Source organism: Micropterus dolomieu, linkage group LG06, assembly GCF_021292245.1.
Source record: "Micropterus dolomieu isolate WLL.071019.BEF.003 ecotype Adirondacks linkage group LG06, ASM2129224v1, whole genome shotgun sequence".
In the NCBI taxonomy this organism is placed as follows: domain Eukaryota; kingdom Metazoa; phylum Chordata; class Actinopteri; order Centrarchiformes; family Centrarchidae; genus Micropterus; species Micropterus dolomieu.
The window spans coordinates 15038183-15065210 of record NC_060155.1 but is presented as its reverse complement, the minus strand read 5'-3'; the positions used below and the strand labels follow the sequence as shown (position 1 = coordinate 15065210).

Here is a 27028-nt window from a genome sequence, read left to right as displayed (position 1 = left end):
GTCCGAGGGAGATTGACAGTCATGTTTAGCTTCTTCCATTTTCTAATGATTGCTCCAACAGTGGACCTTTTTTCACCAAGCTGCTTGGCAATTTCCCCGTAGCCCTTTCCAGCCTTGTGGAGGTGTACAATTTTGTCTCTAGTGTCTTTGGACAGCTCTTTGGTCTTGGCCATGTTAGTAGTTGGATTCTTACTGATTGTATGGGGTGGACAGGTGTCTTTATGCAGCTAACGACCTCAAACAGGTGCATCTAATTTAGGATAATAAATGGAGTGGAGGTGGACATTTTGAAGGCAGACTAACAGGTCTTTGAGAGTCAGAATTCTAGCTGATAGACAGGTGTTCAAATACTTATTTGCAGCTGTATCATACAAATAAATAGTTAAAAAATCATACAATGTGATTTCTGGATTTTTTTTTGTAGATTATGTCTCTCACAGTGGACATGCACCTACGATGACAATTTCAGACCCCTCCATGATTTCTAAGTGGGAGAACTTACAAAATAGCAGGGTGTTCAAATACTTACTTTCCTCACTGTATATGATATATGTATATAAGAGTTGCTGTTTCTGTAAGGGTACTGTCGATCTCACCCCCACCTACTGCCACCTTCCTGTTGCTATTTTAGACTGTGTAGCTAGGTAGTTAGCTATGTTGGAAAATGATGTCCCCATTCTTAATTCTACCTACTAAAGTCTTATTGGTGACTTGTTTCTCTTGCTGAGGTTACAGCTGTAAGTGGACAAGCCAGACCTATGTAAATTGCTGAACAAATCTGAGATGTGGGTGGTGATTCAGAGGTCTGAAGCCAGGCTATAATACAACCAGCAATCTTTTCATTATAAATTCATACTGCACACCCACATCATCATGTCCCGTATTTATCAAGCTTCTCAGAATTACTCATAAGGACACCAATAAGAATTGACTTAAAAGTAAAAAAAAAATCTTAAGTCTTCTTCTTCTTAAAAGTTAGTTATGAAGCATCTCAGTCCTAATTTAAGTGAAGTGTTGAAGCCGATTCAGAACACTTTGCTGTGCCCCACACGGGATTTTGGAAGACGACATGGGCAAAGACCAATCACTGAATAGATTTCCTTATTTAAGAATATTCTCAGATTAAATTCACATTGAATGGTGAAATTCCTAAGAGGAATTTACATTTAACAGGCATTTGACAATAAATACGTTTCAAGAGAATACATTACAACACATTCAACGATGTATACATTGAAAATGAAAGATGAAATATATCTGTGCGTTATTGGTAGACCCTGGCCATTTGGGCACCACATCCAAAGTGTTGTAGTCGGCATTGTACACAACTAGTGTGTTGATGCTGCGGTACCTCTTCCTGTTCACTTTAATGTTCTCGTTTAAACTGGGAGCAATGATCTTTATACAAGTGCCTTCAATTGCACCTACTACTCCTGGGAAACCGGTTATTTGCATGAATTGTGTTTGACCCTGGATTACGCAGGGAGTTGTTGGGAAGTCGATGAACGTGTGACTGTGTGAAGCTCTAAGTGCCATAATTGTTTATATGACAATTCGGTGATGCCTGCTCTGTCCGAACAATACCGTTGGATTTACTGCACATTATCAAATAATTCAGAAACATTCATCCTCTCCTGAAAGCTTTGCGCATGTCTGTCTCCACAGTGCCATCACAAGCCCCTACTGGCAACTCCTAACCACTTAAGTGACCTCTCGAGCGGTCTCAAGAACTGGCAGAGTAAAGAGTGATTCTTAGCATTAAGAAAATTAACTTGCTTTTACACTTAAGTTTGAAAGTAGGAGAACATTTCATGAATTCTCAGCACATAAATACCGGCCCAGGTTTATATTCTCAGACTTAAAGTTCCTCCTGAGCCACAAAAGACATTCAAATGTTTTTACAAGCAGTGTCACCCATTAGTTAACTAACCCTTGTGTGAAATAGGCAGATGTCAGTTTGAGGGGAACCTGGAGCTGATTGTATGTTTTGTCAATTTTTATAAAATATAGCTGTCAAATATAATCACAAAAGTAGGAGATAGAGGAAAACACTAACAACTTGATATTTTGATGATTTGAGAATCATGTCACGAGTGTCGTGTCAGCTAAAGAGCCATTAGCCTGAGAAAATAAGCATTCTGGCAGAACAGATGCTTTATACACTTATCCATTTCTTTTGATAAGTCTTGAGACATTCAGTACAGACTGTCAAGACTTTTCACAAAGGTTTTTGCTTCAGTATGGTGACGAGCTGCGTGCGTGCTTGGAAATATGATGTTGCTTTTCATTAAAAAAGGAATTGTTGGGTTTCATTTCCTATTTGGAGATGTAAAGACCATGACTAATCGATTGTGAAATATGCACTACAACCAAGCGCTGAAGTGAGGTTTTACTTCCAGAAAAATATTCCCGAATTGTAATTTATGGGTCTACATATTGTTAAAACTTAACGGCTAGTTTTCAATTTCAACATCAGTCTCATCTCTGGTGAAAAAAATGCACTTGGTCTGCTTGGGTCAAACTGTCTACACGCAAATAGGAACAGCAGCAGATTGCCAGGAGAATGGCATGTGATAGGACTACTCATTTTCATTTATCTGAATTCTCAAGGTTGGTGGGATTAAAAATGTTCTTTACCTCGTTAACACTGTGAATGCCACTATCTGGCTTCATCCTATTCTAATGTTCGCTTTAACACCTGGCAATCACTAATCTTATTTTATCCATTTCCAGCTCTTAATATGATCTCTGTAAAATGCAATTTATAGTAGTGTGACTGGGTGAATGCATGTGAATCAAGTGAATTCTGCACAAGTGGATTTTCTAAATAGTTCAGACACAGGTGTGAACAGCCCACAAATAGACTGTTTTATTGTTTCATACTGCAATAAAAAAGTTTGACTCCAGCAGATCATTTTCATATATTATAATACAGATGCAGAATTGAAAGTTTATTCTTTAAACAGCCTAGTATTTTACAAGAAATAGATAACTACTTGGAACTTTTGAACATGTCCTTAAAACAGGACATAAGTGGGCACGAATCCTTGGGCTCTACTTTGCCGTCATTATCCATGAACACCCAGCAGAAAATAGGGAGGGAAGGGGGGGGGGATTAAACTGAGGGCAAAACTTTCAATAAATAAAACAAAAACATGGATATAATCGCTCTAACCTTTCCCACAATACCCCTATCACCACACTTAAAAAAATCCCATACAATGGAAGCCAAATTTGAAATTTGTTGTCACTCTACAACAGGACGTGATTCGGGACCAAGCAGCTGATGTTGAACAGACATTTCTGCCTCTGCAGACTTTGTCCAGAGATTTGAGTTAGTTTGGTGATTGCTCTCTTGGCTGGTCGGATATTTCACAGGCCAGTTTGCTCCAGTCCTATTTCTCTCAAGGGGTTTCATCAGATTTTCGGTCCATAAGCAACAGGAAAACATACCCAGCCTCAGAGATCACAATTTGGAATTTATGAGGGATTACCAGAGTTTGTCTGATAAATGGGAAACTGAAAATAAAGGTGAAAGTTGTGGAAGCAGTTGGGGGCCACGGCAGGGGTTCAGGTAAAACAGCTGCTGCTCAAATAAGATACAGTCAGTGGGGTTTGCTGGGCTGCAGTCCCTTAAAAGTCCTCCAAAGTCTCAATCTCTCCCATATTCAATCTTTCAGATGACGCATTCACAGAAAACCCTGAAACATTTTAAAAAGAAACATACAGTTAGCAGGTGAGATATAAAAAAAGCAGCAATGTATCGTTGCAGATTTTTTAGATGGGTGTTTGCTCTCACCTAGAAGGCTGGGGTCTGCACGGACCATCTTCTGCTTCTTTTTCTTCTTCCCTGAGGTGACTGTCTCAAAGCGCTGCTGCTGGCCACTTGTATGGTTGGACTGGTAGAGCGACGAAGATCCTGTCCCACCCCATACAGAATCCTGAGCAAGAGAGAAATGTGGATTTAAATAACTGATTCAAATGTTGAAGAAAAAGCTTTTCTGTGAAGTTCTGGTCTAAGACGGCAGCAAAGTCAAAATTTTACTTCTGACTTAAAGTGGAGTAAGCAATTCTGGAGAAATCCAACATGAAAAATACCATGATATAGAGACAACGACACAACAAGTAATGTAAATGACATTAGCTAGGTTGTGGGTTAGCGGTCATTACAGTTGCTGCATGTTGTGCTAACATGCACAGAGGATGTGACGGTCTTAAAGCTAGGACACCAGCTCCATCACAACTAACATCTCTTGCACAACTCACAGCTAACATCACAACAGCATATGTTGGCCAACTAGATACTAACCTGAATGTCCGTGGGCAAGTCATTCACAGCGTTACCTGTAGGGCTGCAGCTAACGATGATTTTAGTAATCGAAGCTTCCATAGATTATTTCAACGATTCATCGATGCGTCGTTTAAGAAGTACAGTACTTTTGCTTGGCGGCTGCAGCTACGCACGTGTGCACATTTTCAGCTGAGGACTGCAGCTTACTTTGGCTTCAACTCAACAATCAATCATGATTTAATTGCTAAAGTTGCTGTTACTGTTACCTTGTCTGTGGTCCGCTGGCAGAACACCAGGGCTTTTCGTGAAGCTGCCTTTGTGCTGTTGCCGAGGCGACATAAGTTTCGTTTTACGGTGGACGGACTGTGACATTACAGAGTTGATGTTTTCTTTAGCTAGAAATAATAACATACTTTGGTCACTCTTTGTCCCCTCGCTATTTTCTCTCTCTTCCCCCACTCTGCAAACAGCTCCATTATAATCACGTCGTGTTCACAGCACAAGCACGATGTGCGAACGCTGTGCTGTACAGTTACATAGATTAAACGAAGCATCGATACAAAGAATTTGTGTTGAAGAATTTTATTAAATCGATAAATCGTTTCAGTCCTAGTTACCTGACACACAAATCATGGCTGGAATGGCTGAAATAGTGTTGTGTGGAGTGGTGTGGGCTACTTTGTTTTCTCATTTACAGAGCTGGTGCTGTGTACAAACACCAGATTTTTTTTCAGCACACACACAGAACAGACAGCTAGCAGATTGTGAGGAGATATTGTGTGGATCTGAAAAAAAGACGTGTATTGTATTAGAATTTTAGAAAGTTTTAAGTACTTTACACCAGATAGTGTCACCAACAGCAGTCGTAGATGTTAGAACCCTTCTGTACAGGACGTTTGGCTCAGCATGCTCTGTGACCCTAAAGTTACTGTAGTTACAAAATAATAGTAAATGGTCAAAATAGTCCATTTATGTCTACTACTCGCACAAGTGGAACAGAAATTCTAGAGAGTTTTACCCTGAACATTTTGGCAGTGCACCAGTTGATGTAAATCAGCTATATCATGCTGGTTGGCTTAGCCTAGTTAGTAAAGCTACTGTAGCATTGCTGCCTCCGAATGACAAACACAAACGCAAGAACAGAGCTGAAGGATCCTCCCATGACATTTAGATTAACTGTATAGAAGCATTACGGTTTCCCGGTTAGTTACAGCAAAAATGGAAAACAATTAGGGTCAAAATTGTGCGCCGACATTGTTTAACTCATTGAAGTCAGATATGTCTGTTGATCCACTTCAAACATGCTATTTACAACTGCATCACCTGAAAGTGTCGATTAGCTTGAACAAGATTGGAGTCCTTCTCCCCACAGTGGTGATCAGGGAGCCTCGCACTGCAGTTTCAGACTGTACCAAAGTAATAACTAATGTTACAAGAGTGTTTATTGCAGCAGATGTGTGACCGTATGCTGTCTTTGTGTGCATTTGAGTCTGTCTGTTGTGCTGCCCTGTATAATGAGCACAAGCTGCAGTTGTTCAGGAATTAACAGGTCAAGTTACTGAGTTACTTACATTTGCTTTTATTTATTGACAGTATAAATTTAATTCCCTAACTTTTACAGTAAGACTTATGGCACATCATATGCTTAGATTTCTCAAAATAAATGACAAATATCTTTTCTTTTTTGTTCTCCCTGCTCTATCGAGGTACATACCAAACAGTGGATTTTGTACCCCATTACACCCCAAGCAGATATCTTTTTGTACAAATTCATAGAAACCATTACTTGCAAGTTATTTTGCCAATAAATAGCGTTTAGACAAAATTAAATACCTTACCAGCAGGAAGAAAATGTTTTCAGTGTAGCAAGAAGTTCAAAAATGTCACTTGTGCCAAGCAAATGCATGTGTTGGTGGGAGAAGAGAGCTAGCGTAGCTGCCAGACAGTCAGCAGTGTTTTCCTACAAAATGATCCCTACAAAGTGAGCAGAGAGATGTATGTTTCTATTTGCCCACGACACTTTCTGTTTCTCTCTTCCTGTGTGTGTCTGCACTGCTGACTTTCCCCATCAAGTTGCCGAAATGACACAGAACTCATCTTTAGGATTTTTACGTTTTAACAGTAGCAGGTGCGTCACATGTGGAGGAGGCTTGTTAATGACGTAGCCAATCAAAACGATCAAAACCAATGTGGTACCAATGACATCTACACTGTTGTATTACCTGCTCCGTGTTTGTAAAATATCCACATCTTGCAATGTAATACCACATTTCATCTTTCTGCATACCTTGGTTATTTGAGTTTCTGCTGCCTTTCTGTCATCTCAAACCAGTCTGTCCATTCTCCTCTGACATCAACCAGGCATTTTTGTCCACATAACTGCCGCATCACTGGATCTTTTCTCTTTTTCAGACTACTCTCTGTAAACCCTACAAATGGTTGTGTGAAAATCCCAGTAGATCAGCAGTTTCTGAAATACTCAGACCAACCAACAACCACACCACGTTCAAAGTCACTTAAATCCCCTTAAGTTGTACCTAATAAACCAGACCAGTTTTGCTAGAGGATCACACTGACAGATTTGGTTTTCATGCCCATAGGGAAACAATGAATTAGCAGTGCAATGACATCTTCTTGGGCTGATCCAAAGGGGTGAGAGATTTACACCAAAAAAGCAAATAACAGTTGTGGCCAATAAGTGCAACAGAACTGGCTATGTCAGATGACTTCCTCTGAAAGAGCAAAAACTATTTTTGGGGCGCGAAGGGGACAGAGACTTCTCTTGCATTGCCTTGTGAGGCAAGATGGGACCAAAACATTTGGTACCCATATGAGCCTTTAACTCAGTCTCGCTCACCTGCTGCTGCTGCTGCTGCTTGAGGGCTTGCTGTTGATTCTGCGGTGCCTGTTTCTGTTGATTAGCGTTCTGTTTGGCACGACGTTCCAGGAACTGCTTGGCAAAGTCCTTGGCCTCAGGAGTGTCCCCTAGATAGGCCCTGACGTAGTCGTGCACCTCGTAAGGAGAGTCCACTTCTTTCAGGAAGGATGCAAACGTAGGAACTGGCATGGAGACAGATGGAGAATATTTGTGAGTTGGGCTTCCAGAAATGGTCTATCAATAGCTGTGGGTGGTGTGCCTTTGCAAAACATATTTTTAAAGTCTTACCATCCAGATTGTTGGCTGTGTTGAGGGTGTGCAGGGTTTGCTCACACCATTGCATGAAGGTGTCTTGCTGGCTCTTATTAACCCCTTGAAACAACTTTAGCAGCTTCTCCTCCTCTTCTACCTTCTTATTGACCCGCCCACTCACAGAGTTACTTGAAATGTAGAGGAAGGAGGAAGGGAAAAAGAAGTCATTAAGATCTCTGTATTACTCATATTTGTCAAATGGTATATCATGTTTTTCAACAGAGGTTGTGACTAAGACGTGGCTTCTTAATAAATACCTGAGGTTGGCGTTTCCTTTATTGTTCTTCTGCGTGCTGGCTTTCTTGGGTGGGGGAGGTTGCTGCACCGCCTCTTTCACAGCTTCATCCCAGAAGCCCATGTTCGAGTTGTGAGTGTCACCCCAGATACTGTCTGAGCCCCAATTAGTGCAGGTGCTTGTGTTCACAGACCCCCACACCGAGTTACTCAGAGATGTCTGTGACAGGAGTGAAACATAACACTTGTCATAATTAATTTCAGTACTGATTAATCTGCCTATTACATACATATCAGTTGCTTGGTCTATGTTCGGCTCAAAACAGTTCTAAACCCAAAGATACTTAGTTTTCTATCAGATAATAAACAGAAAAGCATAAAGTCCTCATAGCTGAAAAGCTCGAACTAGGGAACGTTCTGCATTTGTGCTTAAATTACTGAACAAATTAATCAGTGATGACAATAGTTCTTTTTCTATTCTTCTATATTTTCTTTTTCTGCAAGTCGACTTAATGATTTACCTACGAATTGTTACTTCCTTCTTTTGCAAAAGACCACTTGCTATTGTTATTGGAATTAAAGAGTTGAATAACAATAGCCTTGACATTTTCATTTACAATTCTAAAAGATTTGTGAAGTGAAACCGTTTCAAGCCAGTCATATCCTCAAGCAGCCAATTCAGATTTACAAACTGCCCAACTGAGCTGTGAAATGAAAACTACATTAAACAATGTTTTGGATATTAACTTTACAGTGTTTGCCACAGAATTAGATTCTATTTGTGGTGGTAGCTACTGACAGGGGGGGTTGCTGTTGAGAGAGTGTCCGTACATGAGGAAGGCGCACCCATGCTTTCTTAAATTAATTATTAAATAACACCATATATAAAAAGGTGCTCCACTGAAAATACTTCACTTGCCAAGTACTTTTTGAGAAATAAATAACTGAACACAGTATCTAGGCTACAGCTCCATTGCTTCATGTTGTGTCAAAAAACTCTTTTATGCCCTGCTTCTACATCTGTGTTTGCTTTCCATCTCACCTGTTGCTTCTGCCCTAGATGGCTCTCCCACTGCAGCATGTTGCCTGCTGCCCTCCTCCTCTCCTACATCTGTCACTTCATTAGCTACAGCTATCCCTCCCTGACCCTCTCTTGCTACTTCAGCTGCCACAGCAGCACTGGTTAAAGCCTGGAAATCAATTCAAAACATATTAATGATTTAGCTTTCCAACGTGCATTTTCTTTTTCTTATGTTTCTAGGTACTCTGTTCTGCTAATAGCTCTGGTCCAGACTGTCTATGCACCTCATCAGGACGAGCCCTTTTAAGTCTTTGAACATATTTTCATATGGATTGAGGTAGCAAACATTCTGCCTCGACACAAACAATTAACATTAACTAACTGACAACCCAGCCGTACTCTAGTGTTATCTAATAGCTATCCTCACTATTTAGGCTCCCAGCTGTCTTCTTGGAAAAGCAAACAATAATCTTTCTCCTGTGCTTGAGAGGTGGGTCTAATCACAGACAGGTCTGTTGTCATTGTGTTTGTGTTAGAGCGAGCGCGGGACAAGAAGGGGGCTGAGTGAATAAAAAAGCTGCACGCAAAAAAAAAAAAAAAAAAAAAAATGTAGGCAGGCTGTCACAAATAAATCATGTATGTGTATGACAAAATTTCAAAAGTCAAAATTTCTTTAAGTGCTGAATCCACCAAAATCCACACCCAACTCAGTGGCTCTACCTAACTTTCATCCAGCCAATAAGACGCAGTATCATATAGGTCACGTACAGTTCTGGTTTGAGTGCGGATCTGTGGGGTGACAACGGGGTGTTGTGGCTGCTGCTGCTCCTTCCGCTGTTTCATCTGCTGGGCTTCTTCCCTTTGAATCTCCAGCAAAGATTTGGTAATAACCGGCTGCTTGGGCACACTACCCCAACCAGAGAGCTTAGACTGGGCCTGCTGAGAGTGTTGCAAGGCCTGCTGCTGCTGTAGCTTCAGGAGCTCTTGTTGCTGACGTCGATGCTGTGGGGGTGAGGAGGGAAGAGGAGGACATGAATTAGTGTGCACAAAAATGGCATTTGGCTGAAAGACAAAACTGTCAAAAATCATTACTTTTCACTCAAGAGGTACTAAACTGCTGGTGATAGAGACACCTAACACACCCAGGCTGACTTACCTCCTCCCGTGCCTGTCGTTCTCTCTCTTCTTCCAGTTTCTGGATCTCGGCCAGTGACAGGGCATTTTGAGTCGGGTTTATAGCGTTGGACGACTGCTGGCCCCACTTTGAAGAGGATGGAAGCTGTGGAGTTGGATGAGGTATTTTGTCAACTTTAAATAAATTTTGTACTTCCCGTCTATTTTTAGTGACCAATCCTCCATGCCCTTACCTTCATTTGAGCAAGCTGCTGCTGCTGCTGCTGCTGCTGCTGCTGCAGTCTTCTGAGGGCCTCTTGTTGCTGCTGCCTCTGTCTCTGCAGCTCCTGCTGTCTTTGGGCCTCCTGCTCTCTCCTCTTCTGCTCCTCCTCCTGTTGTTGGACCAGAGCAGCCGCCGCTGCAGCAGCGGCAGCCGCCTCTTCCTCCGCTCGCTTCTCCTCCTCACGCCTCCTCAGTGCTTCAAGTTCCTCCTGCTTTCTGCGCTCCTCTTCCTGGTGAGGTAGAACACATTGCAATTCCAGAAAAGTCCAGAAAACAGGTAAAGCATTTGACGTGTTTTCATTAGCTTACCTGTTTGCGAAGGAACTCCTCCCGTTTCCTTCTATCCTCCTCTTCTCTCCGCCTCTCCTCTAATCTACGGAGAGCTTCCTCCTGTGCCAGTCTCTCCTCTTCCTCTTTTTGCCTACGCTGTGCCTCTTCTTGCTCTCGCTTCCGCCTTAATGCCTCCTCCTAAAGTTTACAATAGCGAGTCAGTCTCAGCGGTAATCGAGAAAAAGCGGCTCACAATGAAACAGAAGCTCAAAGGCTTCGAGTGATTCAGATAAATATTGTTCAAATACTCCTAATACCTGTTTTTGCCGTGCCAGCTCCTCTTCTTCCAAGCGTTTGCGTTCCTCCTCCTGTCGAGCTCTCAGGGCCTCCTCCAGCCGTTTCCTCTCCTCTTCCTCCCTTTTGGCTCTCATTTCTGCCTCACGCCTCTCCAGCTCCAACTGATGGATGAGAAATAAAAACATTTCTGACTAATCTTTCATCTATAATCTACATCTAAGCTAATCATTTTCAGGGTACCCCCAGGATTCTCAAAGTTAAATTTAAGACTTTAAGACATTTTTAATTCCACCTAGGATGAAATTTAATGCTAACTTCACTGCCGCATAATAAAAAATCTGTAGGAATTTTAGTTATATGAATTTAATAAAAACTTTATTATAAGACATTAATATTTAATACACTGTAGCTTTTTGGGGTGTGTTTGTACTTCAATATGAATCAAGGGCGTCACTTTGTGTTGAAAAGTGGTGGGGACATAGGGGTTCAAATTAGGGGTGTGACGATACACTTAGCTGACATGCACGACTGGGTTACCGAGAACAAGACAAGAAAATTAAAAACTATTTGATGAAATATTCAGTGCTGAAATATATAAATGGGAGGGTCCCCTAGAAAAATATAGCACTAAACACTCAATTTCCTGCATTCTGGAGACATTTTCTGCACCAATCTATGGTATAATTGTCTTTATTTATACAAAGAGATTCAGATGACAATTCAAACTCAGGAGGTTGTTTTTTTAGCTTAAGAAACTTCTTTTGGACATGAAAATTTGTTTCTTTTATATTTAAATGGCATTGCAATGTTTTCTTATTGTGCAAATAAACCTTTGTCAAAGTATTTTCATATTTTTTTGTTAACATTTCTTGTTGCAAGCTATTTTTCAGAACATATTTAACAAATGCTTCAAAAAAAGTGATCGAGACATGTCCCCAGTATCCCCAGTGTAAATGACACCCATGAAACAAATCCAATATTTGTGCACTCTTGCAAACAAATTGTGCGGTATTAGTTGTTACAATTAGTTACACCTTGGCTAGATAAGGTAATGTAATATAATATGCCAATTGCTTAAGTGATTATTCATCCTGTTGGGTTTTTGCATCTTAAGGCTGTTTGAAATAAAGTGTTACAGTATTGGCTTGGGGATAAGGAGTTGGGCTCCAGTTTGTTTTTTCCTCTTCCTGGTGATCGGCGCATCTGAGTGATATAAGTTTAATGTGCGTTAGCATGTCGGATGTTTCCACTCACATAACGTTACCCTACAACAGTGTCGCAACGCCGACACACACAGACACGGTCCTCATACACAACTGTCTCTCCATTGCTGTTGTAACATTAACTGACCTGGAACCTGCAGGCGGGTCTTCCAGCTCCACTGTTTCATTAGCGCTCGCCATAGTGTGAACGCCACTGTCCTCGGCCTCAACCGCCACTTGTCGTGTCTCTGGCTTTCTGAATTTCAGACACTTTCCCATTCTCAGGCGACAAGCTAGCGTTAGCTTGTTAGTAGCAAGTCAGAGGCGTTTTGTTTTCTTTCATAACTGACTGATACGCGCCAGAGCTGGATGCCAGAGCTCTTGCACTACCAACACTCCACAGTCCAGAGCGTAAAGGTGAACACTGATGTAAACAGTAACGTTACCTGCACTGCCCTTTTTATATACAGTCTATGGTACTGCCATATAACATCAGTGTCACACCAAACGGAGTAAAATACAGTCACACACATAAAAAGTGTTTATTTATGACGTTACGGCATTTACTTAATCCTACTAAAGGACAAGAACAAATTTAAGACCTTGGTAAACGAAATTTAATACTTTTAAGAACTTATTTTTGGAATATGAAATTTAAGACTAATACTTTTAAGACCCCGCGGGTACCCTGATTTTACACTGACAAAAATGAAATAGTAAAGTGAACAAAACTGTTATTTACCTTTGCAGACTTTGACTTCTCCAACTGTTGCATTTGCTCGATTGTTGGAGCCTGTGCCATGGAGTCTATAGGTAAATCCCACACGCTGCTGCCATCCCACGCTGTTGAGTGATAAAATATCATGCATTACAGCTGCTAGAACATGAGAACGTGATTCAAAATGAAGCAAACACCACAGAATATTTATGGGAGAAACTCACTGCTCGGAGCAGCTTGTTGAAGGTTGGGAGTGATGGAGGCCTGAGAAGATGGGTTCTGCATTTCCCACACAGAACCAGAGTCTGGTACAGACAGGGAACGGGTAACAGGAGGAAGGGGGCTCTCAGACGCTCTACAAAAACATAAGAAAAAATAAACATTAATAACTGGCATGCTTCCTTGATGTCAATGCAAGGTAAGATTTCTAAACACAGAATGGGTACAGAGGTATTTTAGAGATTTAAGAGGTAGTAGGGTGATACAGACATGAATGTGCACTAGTGTATGTGTCAGCGACCTTATCTTGAGAGTCTGGTATTGCTGTAGAAGCAGGTTGATCTGCTGTTGGTGCTGCTGCTGCTGTTGAAGAGGAGCAGAGCTAAGAGCTGCAGCTTTCTGCTGGGCCAGGGCCTGAGCATACTGCTGCCTGAACAGTGGAAGACAAATAGATGAGAGAAAAACTGGAAAAATTAATTAATGAGTTAATATCAGGATGAATTTGTACACTGCATGTTAGATTTCCTTATGCATCAATGTGATTTAATGCTGTGAGGTATAGATCAACTCTAACCTACTTCTATATTAAATGTTATGTATAAATGTGTGTATTTGAACATTTTTATCATGTAACAATCATGCTGCAACTGCAAATAAATAAAATTGTCAGATCTGAGCCTGGCATACCTGAGGAGGTATTGATATTGGAGCTGCTGTAACTGGTAAAGGTTGAGAGCAGTGAGCTCTTGCTGCCTCTTCAGCCTCTCTTGATCACCATCCCCCTGTGTTACATAAGACGACAGTCATAATAAGTCAGACAAACAAGCAAAAGGTAAATGCACACATTTGACATCAAGCAAATGTCTGGGCCAAAATCTTTATGATGGCTTAGAAAGTTTAGACCTCAAAACTGCTGTTCACTCAGAAGTTCAGAGTAATGTGACAGTCTGAGCGGCATCTAGTTGTAAATACAGACCTTTCCGTATTCAACCAAGGCTCCAATTACCACTAAAAAGGTACCTCCACTAAATGTCAACTTCAAGGTGGTTAATAGTTGTGCAATTGATTTAGTTTTTTCTCATTAGTAAAGATTTATTTCCACTTTGAAATCAAGGTCAGTTGGTCACAAAAAAACCAAACATATCCACTGTCACCATATCAATGTTGTAAAAATAAATAACTTACAATTTAATCTAGTACATCAGATCATTGAAATGCAAACATTTTCATTGTCTCTTTTTTTATAATAAAAAATAGAGACCTCATACTCCATCTGCTGATACTCGTTTCAGTTGCTGGCTGTTAAGAAATTTACTCACTTTGTTCAAATGATAAAAGGCTCCATTTACACAGCCAAATATGTGTTTCTGTTAGCCAGATCAAAAATCTGGTTAATCTCTGTCTATATTTTCTGGTCATTTAAAATCAAGACAGAAATCATCACACATTTTCACATGATTTCAATGATGCAGGGAAGAGAAAAAAAACCCCACTCAATCGCTACATGAAAAACCTCTACAAAATTGAAGGTCTTGAAACACTTAACTGATATGTGAATCTTTCTTATAAAAAAGACTGGATTACCACCCCACCTGCAGGACGTGGCTGGTACTGCCAGATTTGAGGAATAAAGGTGGCCACATAAGGTAAACGCGTACCTGTAGAGGTGGAGGTGCAGGGCCTGGAGTGAACGGTACTCTCCCCCATATCTTCATGATCTCTCCAAGTGCTTGAAATACTTCGTCACACCCTCTTTTGACTAAGAGGGACATTGTGAAGTAACCAGCCTGGAACCACTCAGCCATTTCATGGTTACTGAATGGACCTGAGAAAGCACCAAAAGAGAGCAGAAGATATTCAGGGACGATACTGGATTAGTTTTGAAAATGTACAGCATTTTGAGCACATAAAACCTCTTCCAATCTTACCCTGTATCTCCCCTTGGGGGTCTTTGTAGAACCACTTGAGAGCAGCCTCATGGGTGAGCGGCAGGCCGGCAGGTTTGGGCTTCTCTGAAGTCTTTGCTGCAAGTCTGTCATCATCCAGCACACCATCCTGTAGGTATGCTACCATCTTTTCTGCCTCCTGGGGAAGGACGGGAGCCAAGACAGACAAAATTTAAAAATAAAATAATACATAACCCATTATCCCCTTTGTTTGTTGGGGTTTTAGTGGACAGAAATTGTGTGACAACTTGTTTTATCGTCTTTTATGGGACATGAAATATTAATAGGTTAGGATTCATTTGAAGGATAGTCACATCTCTGGTATCATAATATTATCTCTAAACCATATCTTGCAACTGTTATTGGAATTGTATTTGAGGACAGCCCCGCCATCTTGTGACAGTTTTTAATGTTTAAAGGCCACTAATTTACCTGCTCAAAGTGTTTCAGTCCCTCATCTTCATCTGTGTCGTGTGGCACAGCGGTGGGCCTGCCAATCGGTGCCAATATATTTGAGGGAAAGGGCAAAGGATTGTTCATCACCACAGGAACTTCCATGTTCTTTTGCTGTGGTAGCTGGACAGCGGGCGATGGAGCAGATACTTCTGCATAGAACAGTATAGAGGAAAAAGCAGATATTAGGAGGTCTTCCATGTAGGTGGAACCAACTGTCAAAAAATTCCTACTTTCGCAGTAATTAAATATTTAATCATCAAATCGTAATTAATTATCAAATCCCACCTGTATGGGTGGTAGAAATGTGGGCCATGGGTAGGGACTCCAGCATGTTGTTGGACATGGGGATGTGCAGGGGGACTTTGCAGGGCTCTGGCGGGAGCTCCAGGGGCGGCTGCCGTTCAGTTGACCTCTCAGACTCTTCTGTTCTGTTGGACTGGCTCGGTGGCTGGGCAGGAGCCTGGGGGTCTGACACTGGGAGAGCAACAGGGGAAGCCTCCTCTGAGAGTCTTGCCAACTCTAAAAATAATTGTCAAGACACAAGATGGAATCATAACCAATACAATCCTCAATTAAATTTTTTTTGTTTTAAATTACGGTCGATGTTGCAGTAATTGACAATAGCTGCTCTTCCTCAACACATCCATTTTCTCATGACATGGCTTTGAAATTACTGACAGTAAATTCCTATTTTATCATGGTAGTTTGCAGACAAAGCAGCCACTATCTGCCAAGCCATGTATTGTGTCTTTTTTACTATGAACATAGAATTTCAGTTATTGAAGTTCATTTGACTTCATATCCATGCATTAAAAAATCAGCACTAAAACTATCAAAATGACTTACCTTTTCGTCCAGCCTCTCTTTTGGCCTCTGTTTCAGTTTCTTTGGTCTCCTTGGGCTGACTGTCCTCCTCCTCCAGGCCCTCTTCACACTCCTCCAAGGGTTTGAAATCGAGCTCCGCCTCCTCCAGGATTGGCTCCTTGGAGGCTTTCTGAATGCACAACAAAGAACGCAATTACAGTAACATACATTTATATAAATAAATGGTGCATCAGTACTTCATTTAAAAGTATTTGTTGTTTTGTGGTATTCGGGTCTCATCTTACCTTGAGTGACAAAAACGCCCCTGATGAATCGAAGGTGCCCGCCTCCTCGTCTGCGTCCTCCAGACACCACTCTGGCAGGCTGTCCCTCTCGTCCTCCAGACTGCCGCTGCCTGACCGCGGTCTCCTGTAGCCACGCTCATCTTCTCTTGCATCAAATGGGAAACGGCGCCGCTGATCTGGCCACCCTGCTGCCCGAGGTCCGTCTGGGGAAAAAAGGGAATATAGTTAGCATTCTATATTCAATCTTAATATCGTGATCTACCTTAGCTTTATCAAGATGATCAGCAAACTTTTTGGCCACCAGTGGTGCTACTGAACAAAGTAGATCCACAAAATAACAAAGTGATTTACCTCTGGTTGGCTAACCCTAACCAACGGCCCATCAGAAACAGAAAATCTGGTGCCATACCGAGTTGCTGCTGCCACTGAAGTTGCTCTTCCCTTCAGCTCTTGCAAAACAATCATTGCTGGTTAGCATAAAACTACATGTGTGCCAGTGTGGGAACGTTGCCACCGACAGCACATTTATAAACTCTGGTATATTGCTAGTATAGAGATTTACTGGCAGTGATGGGCTTAATCAGCCCCTATAAAGTAATAAAATTGGAACTGGAGAATACCCCTTAACGAAAGCAGGATGTGTGGTAAGAAATGATATTTTCCTGTGTGCTACAATGAAATAACAGGCCACACAACCATTGACAGGTTTCAACACACAAATGTACCTTATTCTGACACAGGTCATACAAAAAAAAAACAAAAAAAACAAACAAAAAAAAAAAACTGGCAGAACACCACAAATACATTTATCAGAGATAATGTATCAAAGACAAATGTATTGTTAATGTGGTCAGTACAGTGCCCACCTGGGCTCGGGGGGCACCACCGATCACTGTCCCGTCGGGTACCCGCCAGGCGCCAGCCCCCCTCATCATCCTCACCATTCTGATCATCACGAGAAGTACGCCAGTTCTCACTCTCTGAACGTGTGAAGTCGTGCTTCCTTGGTAGGCCTGTTGCAGCATCCTCATAGTTGACTCGGACTGCAAAGAGTAGCGGGATAGTTAAGCAGGATAATTGTAGGTACATTGTAGTAGGATTAGCACACTCACTGAATGCTGTGAATCAGTCAAAACAATAATTTCTGTCGTTTACACCTACTAAAGAAATCTGAACTTTCTATTGATTGATTAATAAACTTGTACAAAAGGCACACTTACTGTGATTCATGGGAAAATGTCCTGGAGCAACATCTGCCAGGATGACAGAGAGCAATAAGTAGATAAGCCAGTGCATTTACCAATGAGACATCATGTATTCATTATTTGAGCAACAAAATTTACCTGGTTCTTTTCGACCTGGCTTCTCAAACCTTCTATCGCCCCTGTTGAGAAAAACACACATTATGTAAAATCATAACAAAAAAAGATGTTTAAGTGCTGTTTAGCAAAAATATGAAAATAATTTCTGTATGTGGCAGACTTCACAAAAAAAAAAACTTGACACCACAAATGAGTATTTTAATACCTTTCCTCCCAGCTTTGGGAGCGATGCATCTCTCGCCCACCACGACCAAAACCTTCCACATCATCAAAACTTCTTTGGTAAAACCCTCCATCTCCTCTTCCCCGGCCTGAAACCAAACACAAGTTGAACGGAACTAATATGACCAAAAGAGCTCTATTTACTAACTATTGTGTGCAACTGCTAAGCAGCAGGTAGGATATTTAACATTGTGATCAAAAGGACCAAATGTGGTTCAAACCTCAGCGGAAAGCAGCACAAAACATTGAGATTTTCCACAAAAGACCAGAAAGTCTATACCTTCACCTTCTGCAGCTTTAAGTCACAGGTGTTCAGGTGAATAAATGATTCTGGTTTATATATTCTTTACCAAAGACACACACATAACTGTCACTATCGGCCTCCAGTGCACAAATCTGCTGAATCATGATGCTGTATTTTTCCCTTTCCTTTTACATCAGGAGATGTACAATAAACTAGCTCTTGCGGTTTTCAATGAATCTGTCCACTCCGTGATTCATACACAATACGCTGCAACAATGACAATCAGGGTTGTGGAGTAGGCCTGAAACGATTAATCGATAAAATCGATTCATAAAATGCTTCGAAACAAATTCTTGGCATCGATGCTTCGTTTAATCCATGTAACTGTACAGCAGTGTTTCGCAGGGACATTTATTACTGTTGCACATCGCGTTTACGCTGTGAACACGTGATTATGATGGAGCTGTTTGCATAGTGGAGGAAGAGAGAGAAAACAGCGAGGGACAAAAAAGAAAGTGTCCAAAGTATGGGATTTTTTCAAGCTAAAGAAAACAACTCTAATGTTACCGTCCGTCCACTGTAAAACTAAACTTTTGTCGCCTCGGCAACAGCACGACGGTGCCTTATCAGAAAGCAGCCGGAGTCCTGCCAGCGGACCACAGACAAGGTAACAGTAACAGCAACTTAAGCAATTAACTGAAATCATGATTGATGAGTTGAAGGCTAGCCAAAGTAAGCTGCAGTCCTCAGCTGAAAATGTGGTTAAATACACAAAATACAGAAATGACATCTCTCAACACACATGCTCTTAGGATACAAAAAAAGTAACTGTATTCCGTTACAGTATAGAAAATATACATGTAATCAGATTACAGGTACATTTTGAAAAATCGGGGATTACTCATTGGGATTACTTTAAGCAAAAAGTTTCCATGAAACAGAAAGCGCAGTGCTATTTGGCTCCATATAATTTTTTGTTATAAACAGTAGATGGTATGTGTTTCTGTAAAACCAAATAGCTGGGGAGGGACATGTGGCAGGTATTGGTTGGCGTTTACAGACACCAGTAACGCCAACTGTGTTTTAACGTTACATCCACCAACCCCGCCATGCAAACTGGATCCGGGTTTGGCTCTCGGCACCCCGGGCTGAGTAAGGTAATAGAACTGCTAGCAGCATGGCTAAGTTAACCGAGTGAGCTAACCAGCCACAGGCTACAGTTAGCGGTTTAGCAAAAAGTAAAGCTATCCTCTGTGTAAGTCTTCTCAATACCGGATTCCCTTTGAGGCTGTGTTCGGTCCTGTTGATGCCGTGTTCACTGGGAGACTGCTTAGCACAGTTACCCGCTTGCCCGGTGCTGCTCCGGTTCGCAATCAGGCACTGCACCCTGCCATAACTCCCTGCTGGGTCCCCCCATCTCTGGCCTGAAAACCTCCAGTGCTTGAGTAAAGGTGTAAACACCTTCATACGGTCTATGGTAAACACAAACACTCCCCCGGGGCTCCGAGCTCCCAGTACGGGCAGAGTGAGCTAATCTGACTAGTGGTTGCACAGCTAACTGAGCTGCTAATAGCAGCTAGGCAGCTGGTAACCAACTTCAGCAGGTAACTGGTAACTGTTGCTGAAGTTAGTAGGTAACGAACTCCATATTTCCAATATTTCTCCATCAAAAATCATCCCGTTTCACCAAAATCAGTGACAAAAGTTGTTTTTGTACAGTATTCAATGGGGCGCGGTCCCAGAAACACTGTGCTTCAGCAGCATTATAATGAAAAATCTTTGCATTGGACACTAAATTAATACAAGTGCCAAAAGAGTCATCAACATTTTAAAAATGGTTTTCCAACTCTTAAATGTCATCAAGAATACCTACAAAACAACGTTTTTGTCATTGATGGGCCAGATACTGCCATAGTGGTCACATAGTGCGAAGCCTATCATATAAAAACCTTTAAACAAGTATTTTGGGAACGGGAGATGTTATGTTATTGTTATTCTATGTTTCTCTAAAAATACACTAAGCAGACAACGCATCATTGATACTCTAGTCTTCATTTGCCTATTTGACAAGTAATCCAAAAGTAACTAAAAGTAGTCAGATTACATTACTTTTATTTTGTGGTACTGTGATTACGTTACCGATTACATTTTCTTCTTCTCTTAGAGTCCGTCAGGTGAAAAACAGCAATATTGTGGTGAACTATTGACAAAATAGGGGTGGTTGATATGACAAATATATCACAATTTAATTCAGGAAGGATCATGATTCCTTTTCATGTTTGTTTCTAAGACTATTTTGTTTCTAAATTAATGGTTTGTTGGTTTAAAAGAGAAAAATAAACTACTTTATTAATTGTATACAATGTTGACTGATGATTCATTCAAACAAAGAACTGAACATTTTGTTCTTACAACATTTTAAAGATTTTACTATACCTTTTTTTAATTGATTTTCCCATTAATGTGCTGTTTGCTTCTGCACAAAAACAGGGAGGGAATTGTTGCAGATATTGACTGGCATTTACAGTACCAATAGCCTGAATGTACGTTACGCCCCCTCCCTGTCATGCAGATTCTGTGCTCTGTGCAGACTGGTTAGCTTATCTGTCAGTGAGTGAACACTGCGGCTGGACCGGGACCGAACACAGCCTCCGAGACCAACACAGTTTGACGACAGGGAATACAGGACCGACTCAGTTAATAGGACATCTAGCAGCACGGCTAACCGAGCAAACTAGCGACATACACAGACAGATGCAGTTAACTTAGCGGTTTAGCTAAAAGTAAATCCATCTGTTCTTCAAGAAACTGTCCTGTTCATCCCGTGTTTACTGGGAGGCTGCTGAGCGCGGTTTCACTGACCGCTTGCTTTGCTTCAGTTCTGGTGCCCGATCTGGCACCGCTCACTGACGTTATCCTGGCCTGAGAATCTCCAATGCTGAGGTATAACGTTAGACACAATATACTCCCCAGGTGCTCCGAGCTCCCAGTCCGGGCCGAGACAGCTATGACCGTTAATTGAGCTAATTAGATAACGGCAGCTAGTTAGCCGTGGTTAATGTTACTTTAGCAACAAGTCTTTGTGTTCTTCAACAAACTCTGTAAATTACAGAGAGTTGAGGCAGAGCTGCCAGGGGACACAGGGAACTTTGATGTTAATTTTATGACGCCCAACAGTTACAGTGTTGCCTTTGTAGACAGCGGAGGACGCAGGCAACCGACTTGCCATGTCGACAGAGCAACTGTCAACTGCGTGTGTAGCCACAGAACTGATAGATATCGCGCACTGCAGCACGATACTAACAGTCTCTCTGAAAAGGCAGATCGTGGAGGCATTTTAATCGTTCACGATCTAATATCGTAATATCACACACCCTGTTAGAAGACGATTTTTCTCTTTATTTTTAGACAGGCTTGCTACAGTTTAAAATACTTAAGCATAGCACAATTTTCTAACACACCCCTATGTCAACATCTGATTTTTGTGCCTATGACTATGTCCTGTTTATAATAAAACCCTCTGTATGATATGACTTCTCAAAAAAACTTCACATGTCCAATTTAGGTGGTTCATAAAAAGTTCATCAGCTCACGTTGTTGCTGTATAATGAACTTCTCTAAACATTGACCAACAGTAACTACATATAGTGTGTGTAAACGGAGTTTTCCATGTTTTAGACACATTAATTATTAGTTCAAGGAGCTGACGAAGAGTATGCTGAGTAAGCAGCACCTACAGAGTACTAATGTTAACCTCCTTATTTCAAGCTGTGGACAAATTGGTGGGATTCTTCATAGGCATCTAAACTATCTGCAGCTGTTAAGACATCTGAAACCTCATAGACAGAAACACTGAACATCTAAAATAAAAGCTTTTTTTTAAAAAGCTTTTTCATTTTTAAAAAAATGAAATCTACCCTAGTGCTTCCACACCATAAACTCCACCTGCAGCTAATTGAAATGAAAAAGGAAATTTGATTCATGTATGATCTTAAGCTACATCCACAGTAATATGTTCTCATTTCATCATCATTTTCTAACCCCTAATAATGAGACTTGAAAATGCTGCAGACCCCGTTTTAGATACAAAACTCCAGGATTGCATTTTAGTCTGAACGGGCAGAAACAGACACGACAGACACTCTGACTGGGTCTTATTGGTCATGACGTGTCCCTCCCTGATTCGTCACGCCCTTATCATGTGACCCTTTTACAGAAGAAAACCAACCTTGATTACCGGCGGTTAATTCAGATAACAAATTACAGGGGTTGCTGACCTTGCTGTATATGCTAGCAGCTTTCAGAAAACAGCTCCACCTCGTCAAAGGTTCAAGGAAAGAAATCTTTGGTCTTACTTTTCACTACTACCGTTCTTCATTCATAGTATTTTCTGCAACTAAGCACCCAACTACTAAGAAGTCCATCTGCTTCCAGTTAACACGGGTACGCCCATGCGTCCAGTAATATGCATTTTCAGGCATGTATGGACGCAGAGTATGTCTGAACTGGTGCTAAAACACTGTACGGAGATTGTTTTCGTTTTTAAATTAAAAAGAATTAGTGTAGAAGTAGCGTTAAATTCTTACCTCTACCCCTTGAGGTACTTCGGCCTCTTGGTGCCCCTACTATCGGACCACCTCCTCGTCCTGTCAGCCGAAGTACAGCTGCACTGTTTACAGACATCGAAAAATTTCTCTGCAAATACAAATAGGGGGAGGAGAGTAAGGGGATGAAGAGCAAGCTCTCAGCTCTCTCTGTATAGATGTTTTCAACAGTAACAACATAAACAAATGGTACTGCGCATGTGCATTACTCTGGCCCAAACCTAACTTCTGGCAAACTTCCTCAAACAATCCATAACAAGTAAATAACGTTAGCAAGTATGGGCCTCTACAAAACTGCTTGCTCCTCCCTCTCCCTACCTACTTCCACTCTGTTTGCGCGTTCATGTGGAGGGTCCGTCACACTGAGTGGCATCCAAAATCAATGAGTGGTGTGGAGTGGTAGTGGGTTGTTAAACCCTCAAATGCTGAGTGAGCACCGATGCCGGCTTGCTGAAGATGTGTAACACCCTTTGCAGCACGATGGGGGACCTTTCTTTCAATGTGAGTTTCGTGTGACAATACAACTGTTGTTTATTTGATACACATATTATAGCACCGAGTGCAGTGGTAACGTCAGATCTTATTTACGCTGGGGAGAGGGTAGTTCGTCCGAAAGTTGGCTGCTGTATTTTTACCCTACGTGGGTTAGTTGGATCAAATACCCCTTTAGGGAGCTCGATTTGGCTGTGAGGGTGACTCCAAGCAGAGTTCCCTTCGTGTCGGAGTGGAAGTGGCGAGGGTCTAGTTTTGGAAAGGCTCCCAGCAATAAACAAACAGAACGGAAGTTAACTTTGGGCCGAGCGCATCACCTTGGCAACAGGATCCGATGAAAAAGTCTATAATCCAAAAAATGACAGTAAGTAGCCAAATGGCCTAAGGCCAATATGACATTTATTTAGGTCTGGTTGATTAGTCAGAAAAGGTTTCTGATCTTAACAACTCATCAAGATAGAGACCTTATATTACAACAAGCAGTCCTACCTGTTCTTCCTCTGTAAAAGACACGAGTGCCAGAGGCGGCAAGGGCTCTTCTTGCAATATGGGCAGAAACTCCTTATCGTGTAAGTCTATAGGGATCTGGATGACAAAAATAAACAACCACAAGCTTCACTGATAAGATACATAAGGCTTTCAAAGAATCTGTTATAACACATCAAATCTAATCTCAGCAGGAACATAATTTGTATGTAAATCACATTGACTGAAACCCTGCATCAACAGCTAAGCAGCAGACGTAGTAAGCCTACCAACCTTGTTATCCTTTACATAAAGTGCTAACATTTCTTCTCTCCCGTAGCGATAGTCTGCAAGTTTATACTTTGGCAATGCAGGTGAGAGGGGTGGAGAGGCAACAGCGCAGCCACTTCCACCACCCCCACTTCCGCCACCACCTCCAGACAGGGCACGGAGCCTGCAGAGAAAGAAAGAGAAAGAGTAGTAAAAGCAGAAGGGACAGAAGAAAGGGAGACACCACAAAATCTGAGGTGGCAATCCGCATGTCTGAACATGTATGAAGCTGAATTGGGCTCCAACTACAAACTAGTTTCACAACCTCCAAATCATTTCCTTCACTAATCATTGATTCATGCCAGTTCATTTACCATTCTGGTCCAAAGTTAAGTGTCTGAGTTTCGGCCATTCTTCCTTGAAGTTCTACAAATACAAAAAGGGAGGAAAATGATTAGTACCACTCAGAATATACCATTATGGAGTGATAGTACTATTGTTGAAAAACAAATTAAATGCAAGACAAAGTCATGCATCACCACTGTGTGTTGTTTCCCCCCTGCCCAAAAAGAAAAATCCTACATATTTATCCATGTCACCCATTTTACTTAACCAGCATGTACTAATAGTTTAGTAGTCTATGCTTTTAGTTTTGTTCATATACTAGAGATACAACAGTCGTATTAGCTGTATTACTTGTACCTCTTCTAATATTACTTTTATGCACGTTTTGACAAGGAAGATTAGACTATGCTATTGCAATTACTGTATGTTGCATGAATACTTTCTCACCCCCAACTTCTCAGGATGAAGCCCATCCCACTGGCCTACAAGAAGTGTACAATTTCAATCTGCTAAAGCTATTTTAAGAAGTCTCCCAGCCTGCACTGAGGGTATGTCAGACACCTGTAATTGACAACGGGGCTTGCCTTTACTTAAGTAAATAAACTACAAAAAACAATCATGTTTTGTCAACAAAGGCAATTGTTTGTTTACATGAGTGTCTCCACTGCCAATACTTTCCCTTACACTTAGGCTTGAACGCAAGGATTAATAATGTAGTGACGCTTCTTCAAATATCGGGTACAAAAGCAGACAGTGGACTCACAGTGCCACTGACCATATGGAAGCCAGGATAAGCCACGTGTATGTTGGGTAGTTAAAGCAAAAAACACAGCAACTCAACTTAAGTTAGCGACATTTGTGGCAATTCCACTACACGAGTTGTGTTAGAAGTGATAGCTAAAGACCGGCTGAGTTTAAATAACGTCATGACTCGTTTGGAATTATTTAAGAGCCAAAGCTCACCAATAAACTAGCCAATCTATTGACAATAGCACAACTTTGATCATTTTGATTATGCCAGACTTGGGTTTTTGATAAGGAGCAAACGGCTTAAGTAAGGGAAATAAATGACTGGCCATGATGTTCTTGCAAACTTGCCCGTATAACCTTAGTTCCTTGTGTGAAGAGTCCACCGTGAAACTCAGCGTTAACGCTAATCTAACAGGAAAGCAGGGGATACACCTAACGTTAATTCATCCTATCTAACGCTAATCGGGCCGACCCACTCTGTTGTTATCGATCATACTGACGTTAACGTTAATTACGTTACTGAACAATGTTAAAAGATGGCTCGCACTACTGACTACGAGCCGTGATGGTCCCACGGGAAGGTTAAGTTGAAGCATAATCGGTTACCAACATTGCGCTAGCTAACTTTAACGTAGCAAGCTAACCAGTTAAATAAACAACTAACATAGATAATTCAGTTAATCACAGGGCACTAGCAACTGATAATCGCACACATTTCATAACGATTAAAAGCTGACAATAGAGATGTAGTTGGTTTTGCTGAGAAGTGGCAGCAGAGTTGTATGTTAGCTAGTTAAAGTGCTACATGCTGATGACATACCAGCCTACGGTGGTTATGCTAGCGGGTTAGCGAGCATCAGTTGGCCAACTAATGCTAGCTTGTTAGCAACATTTTATCCCAACGTAGCTAATGCTTGCTTGTTGGGCGTAAATATATAGCTGGCTATATATGTAACGTTACTGACAGTCTCCCAAAGGAAACGGCGTCTTGTCATATATTCTATATAACAAATGCAACGCCGCTATAGCATAAATTAATCCCTATCCTCAACACTTGCTAATAGGTTGGCTAACTAGCCACATGCGGCCTTCGCGTAGCCTGGATCCACAACAATCCGTCCCGCACGCAACACGGCCCGGACACGCTCAGAGACACTGGACCCCGGTGCTGCAAGGCCAAGTAAACATGGTGGTTTAACAACAGTCCCAAGCACCCCAGCTCCCCAGAACATGGCACTTTACTTAAATGTACGATTTGTCTTTGCTAGTGTATTAAACTTTGGCTGTCTTACCTCTGCTTGTTCTGACAGCACAAGGTTTGTATGCGAGTTGTGTGGCTCTCTCTCTCTCCGTTTTCCACAAGATGGCTGAGTCTGGGTCACATGACACCAGCTAAAAACCCGTATGCCCAGGAAAGATTTGCTGACCAGTAAGATACGTAATCACAAACAAGGAGGTGAATATTACCACTGTACTAAGTATTCAGGAAGAGATATGATATATGGGCCATATCATATGTCACGGGCCTTAACGTTACTGTGTGAAATACTTTGCTAAAAGGTTCTTCACAGTATAATTACTGTATAGATTACTTTATAACTAAATTTGTCAAAAAAATTAAAACGCAATTTTGGTCAAACAAATATGTCTTCCTAGTCATTATTAGATAGCCTGGCTATTTCTGCCTTAAGTTGTTACTACCATAATATATTTACTGACATGACTACTGAACTGTTGATAAACTCTTAACTTACAGGCTAACTGCAGCTAGTGCTACATCCATGGTACCAACACAGGTATAGCCTTTCTTATATACTGTACAGTCTATGGGTGTAGCCCGCTAATGGGCGCAGTCAAACAGCCAAGTGTCCCACCTTGCCCCTAGGAACAAACTAATGTGAAAGACTTGGGTATGTGATATTGCTAATAATAGCGTATAGCCATTTTTCAAACACTTACCTCCATA

General features: G+C 41.4%; 1 protein-coding gene across 3 annotated transcripts; it reads right to left on the bottom strand.

Annotated features, from left to right (window-relative positions):
* Positions 1 to 2938: 2938 nt before the first annotated feature.
* Positions 2939 to 26458, bottom strand: gigyf2 (GRB10 interacting GYF protein 2). Of its 3 annotated transcripts, none has more exons than XM_046051664.1 (29): positions 26355 to 26458; positions 24342 to 24393; positions 23992 to 24151; positions 23722 to 23817; positions 22723 to 22831; positions 17876 to 17981; positions 17692 to 17732; positions 17569 to 17601; positions 17215 to 17391; positions 16349 to 16551; positions 16086 to 16233; positions 15525 to 15758; positions 15216 to 15388; positions 14766 to 14922; positions 14496 to 14662; positions 13525 to 13619; positions 13139 to 13267; positions 12843 to 12973; positions 12643 to 12743; positions 10719 to 10859; positions 10441 to 10599; positions 10104 to 10361; positions 9893 to 10015; positions 9505 to 9738; positions 7739 to 7935; positions 7458 to 7609; positions 7149 to 7351; positions 3800 to 3941; positions 2939 to 3701 (listed from the first exon to the last, which is right to left on the bottom strand). In XM_046051664.1, exons 2-29 carry the CDS (start codon positions 24377 to 24379, stop codon positions 3634 to 3636), a joined length of 3975 nt encoding a protein of 1324 aa, XP_045907620.1. In that variant the 5' UTR covers positions 24380 to 24393; positions 26355 to 26458; the 3' UTR covers positions 2939 to 3633. The 3 variants fall into 3 exon arrangements, with proteins under 3 accessions (XP_045907620.1, XP_045907621.1, XP_045907622.1); XM_046051665.1 differs by having other exon boundaries at positions 3800 to 3944; positions 7158 to 7351; XM_046051666.1 differs by having other exon boundaries at positions 17290 to 17391.
* Between the last annotated feature and the right edge of the window lie 570 nt (positions 26459 to 27028).

What these genes read in the sequence shown, in the direction of transcription:
- gigyf2 (XM_046051664.1), bottom strand. Translation starts at nt 24,379, where the DNA reads ATGGCCGAAACTCAGACACTTAACTTTGGACCAGAATG. An exon ending in AGCTGGCACGGCAAAAACAG is followed by an intron (nt 10,600 to 10,718) that starts GTATTAGGAGTA and finishes TGTAAACTTTAG; the next exon opens with GAGGAGGCATTAAGGCGGAA. An exon ending in CACAGCCAACAATCTGGATG is followed by an intron (nt 7,352 to 7,457) that starts GTAAGACTTTAA and finishes TCTCCATGCCAG; the next exon opens with TTCCTACGTTTGCATCCTTC.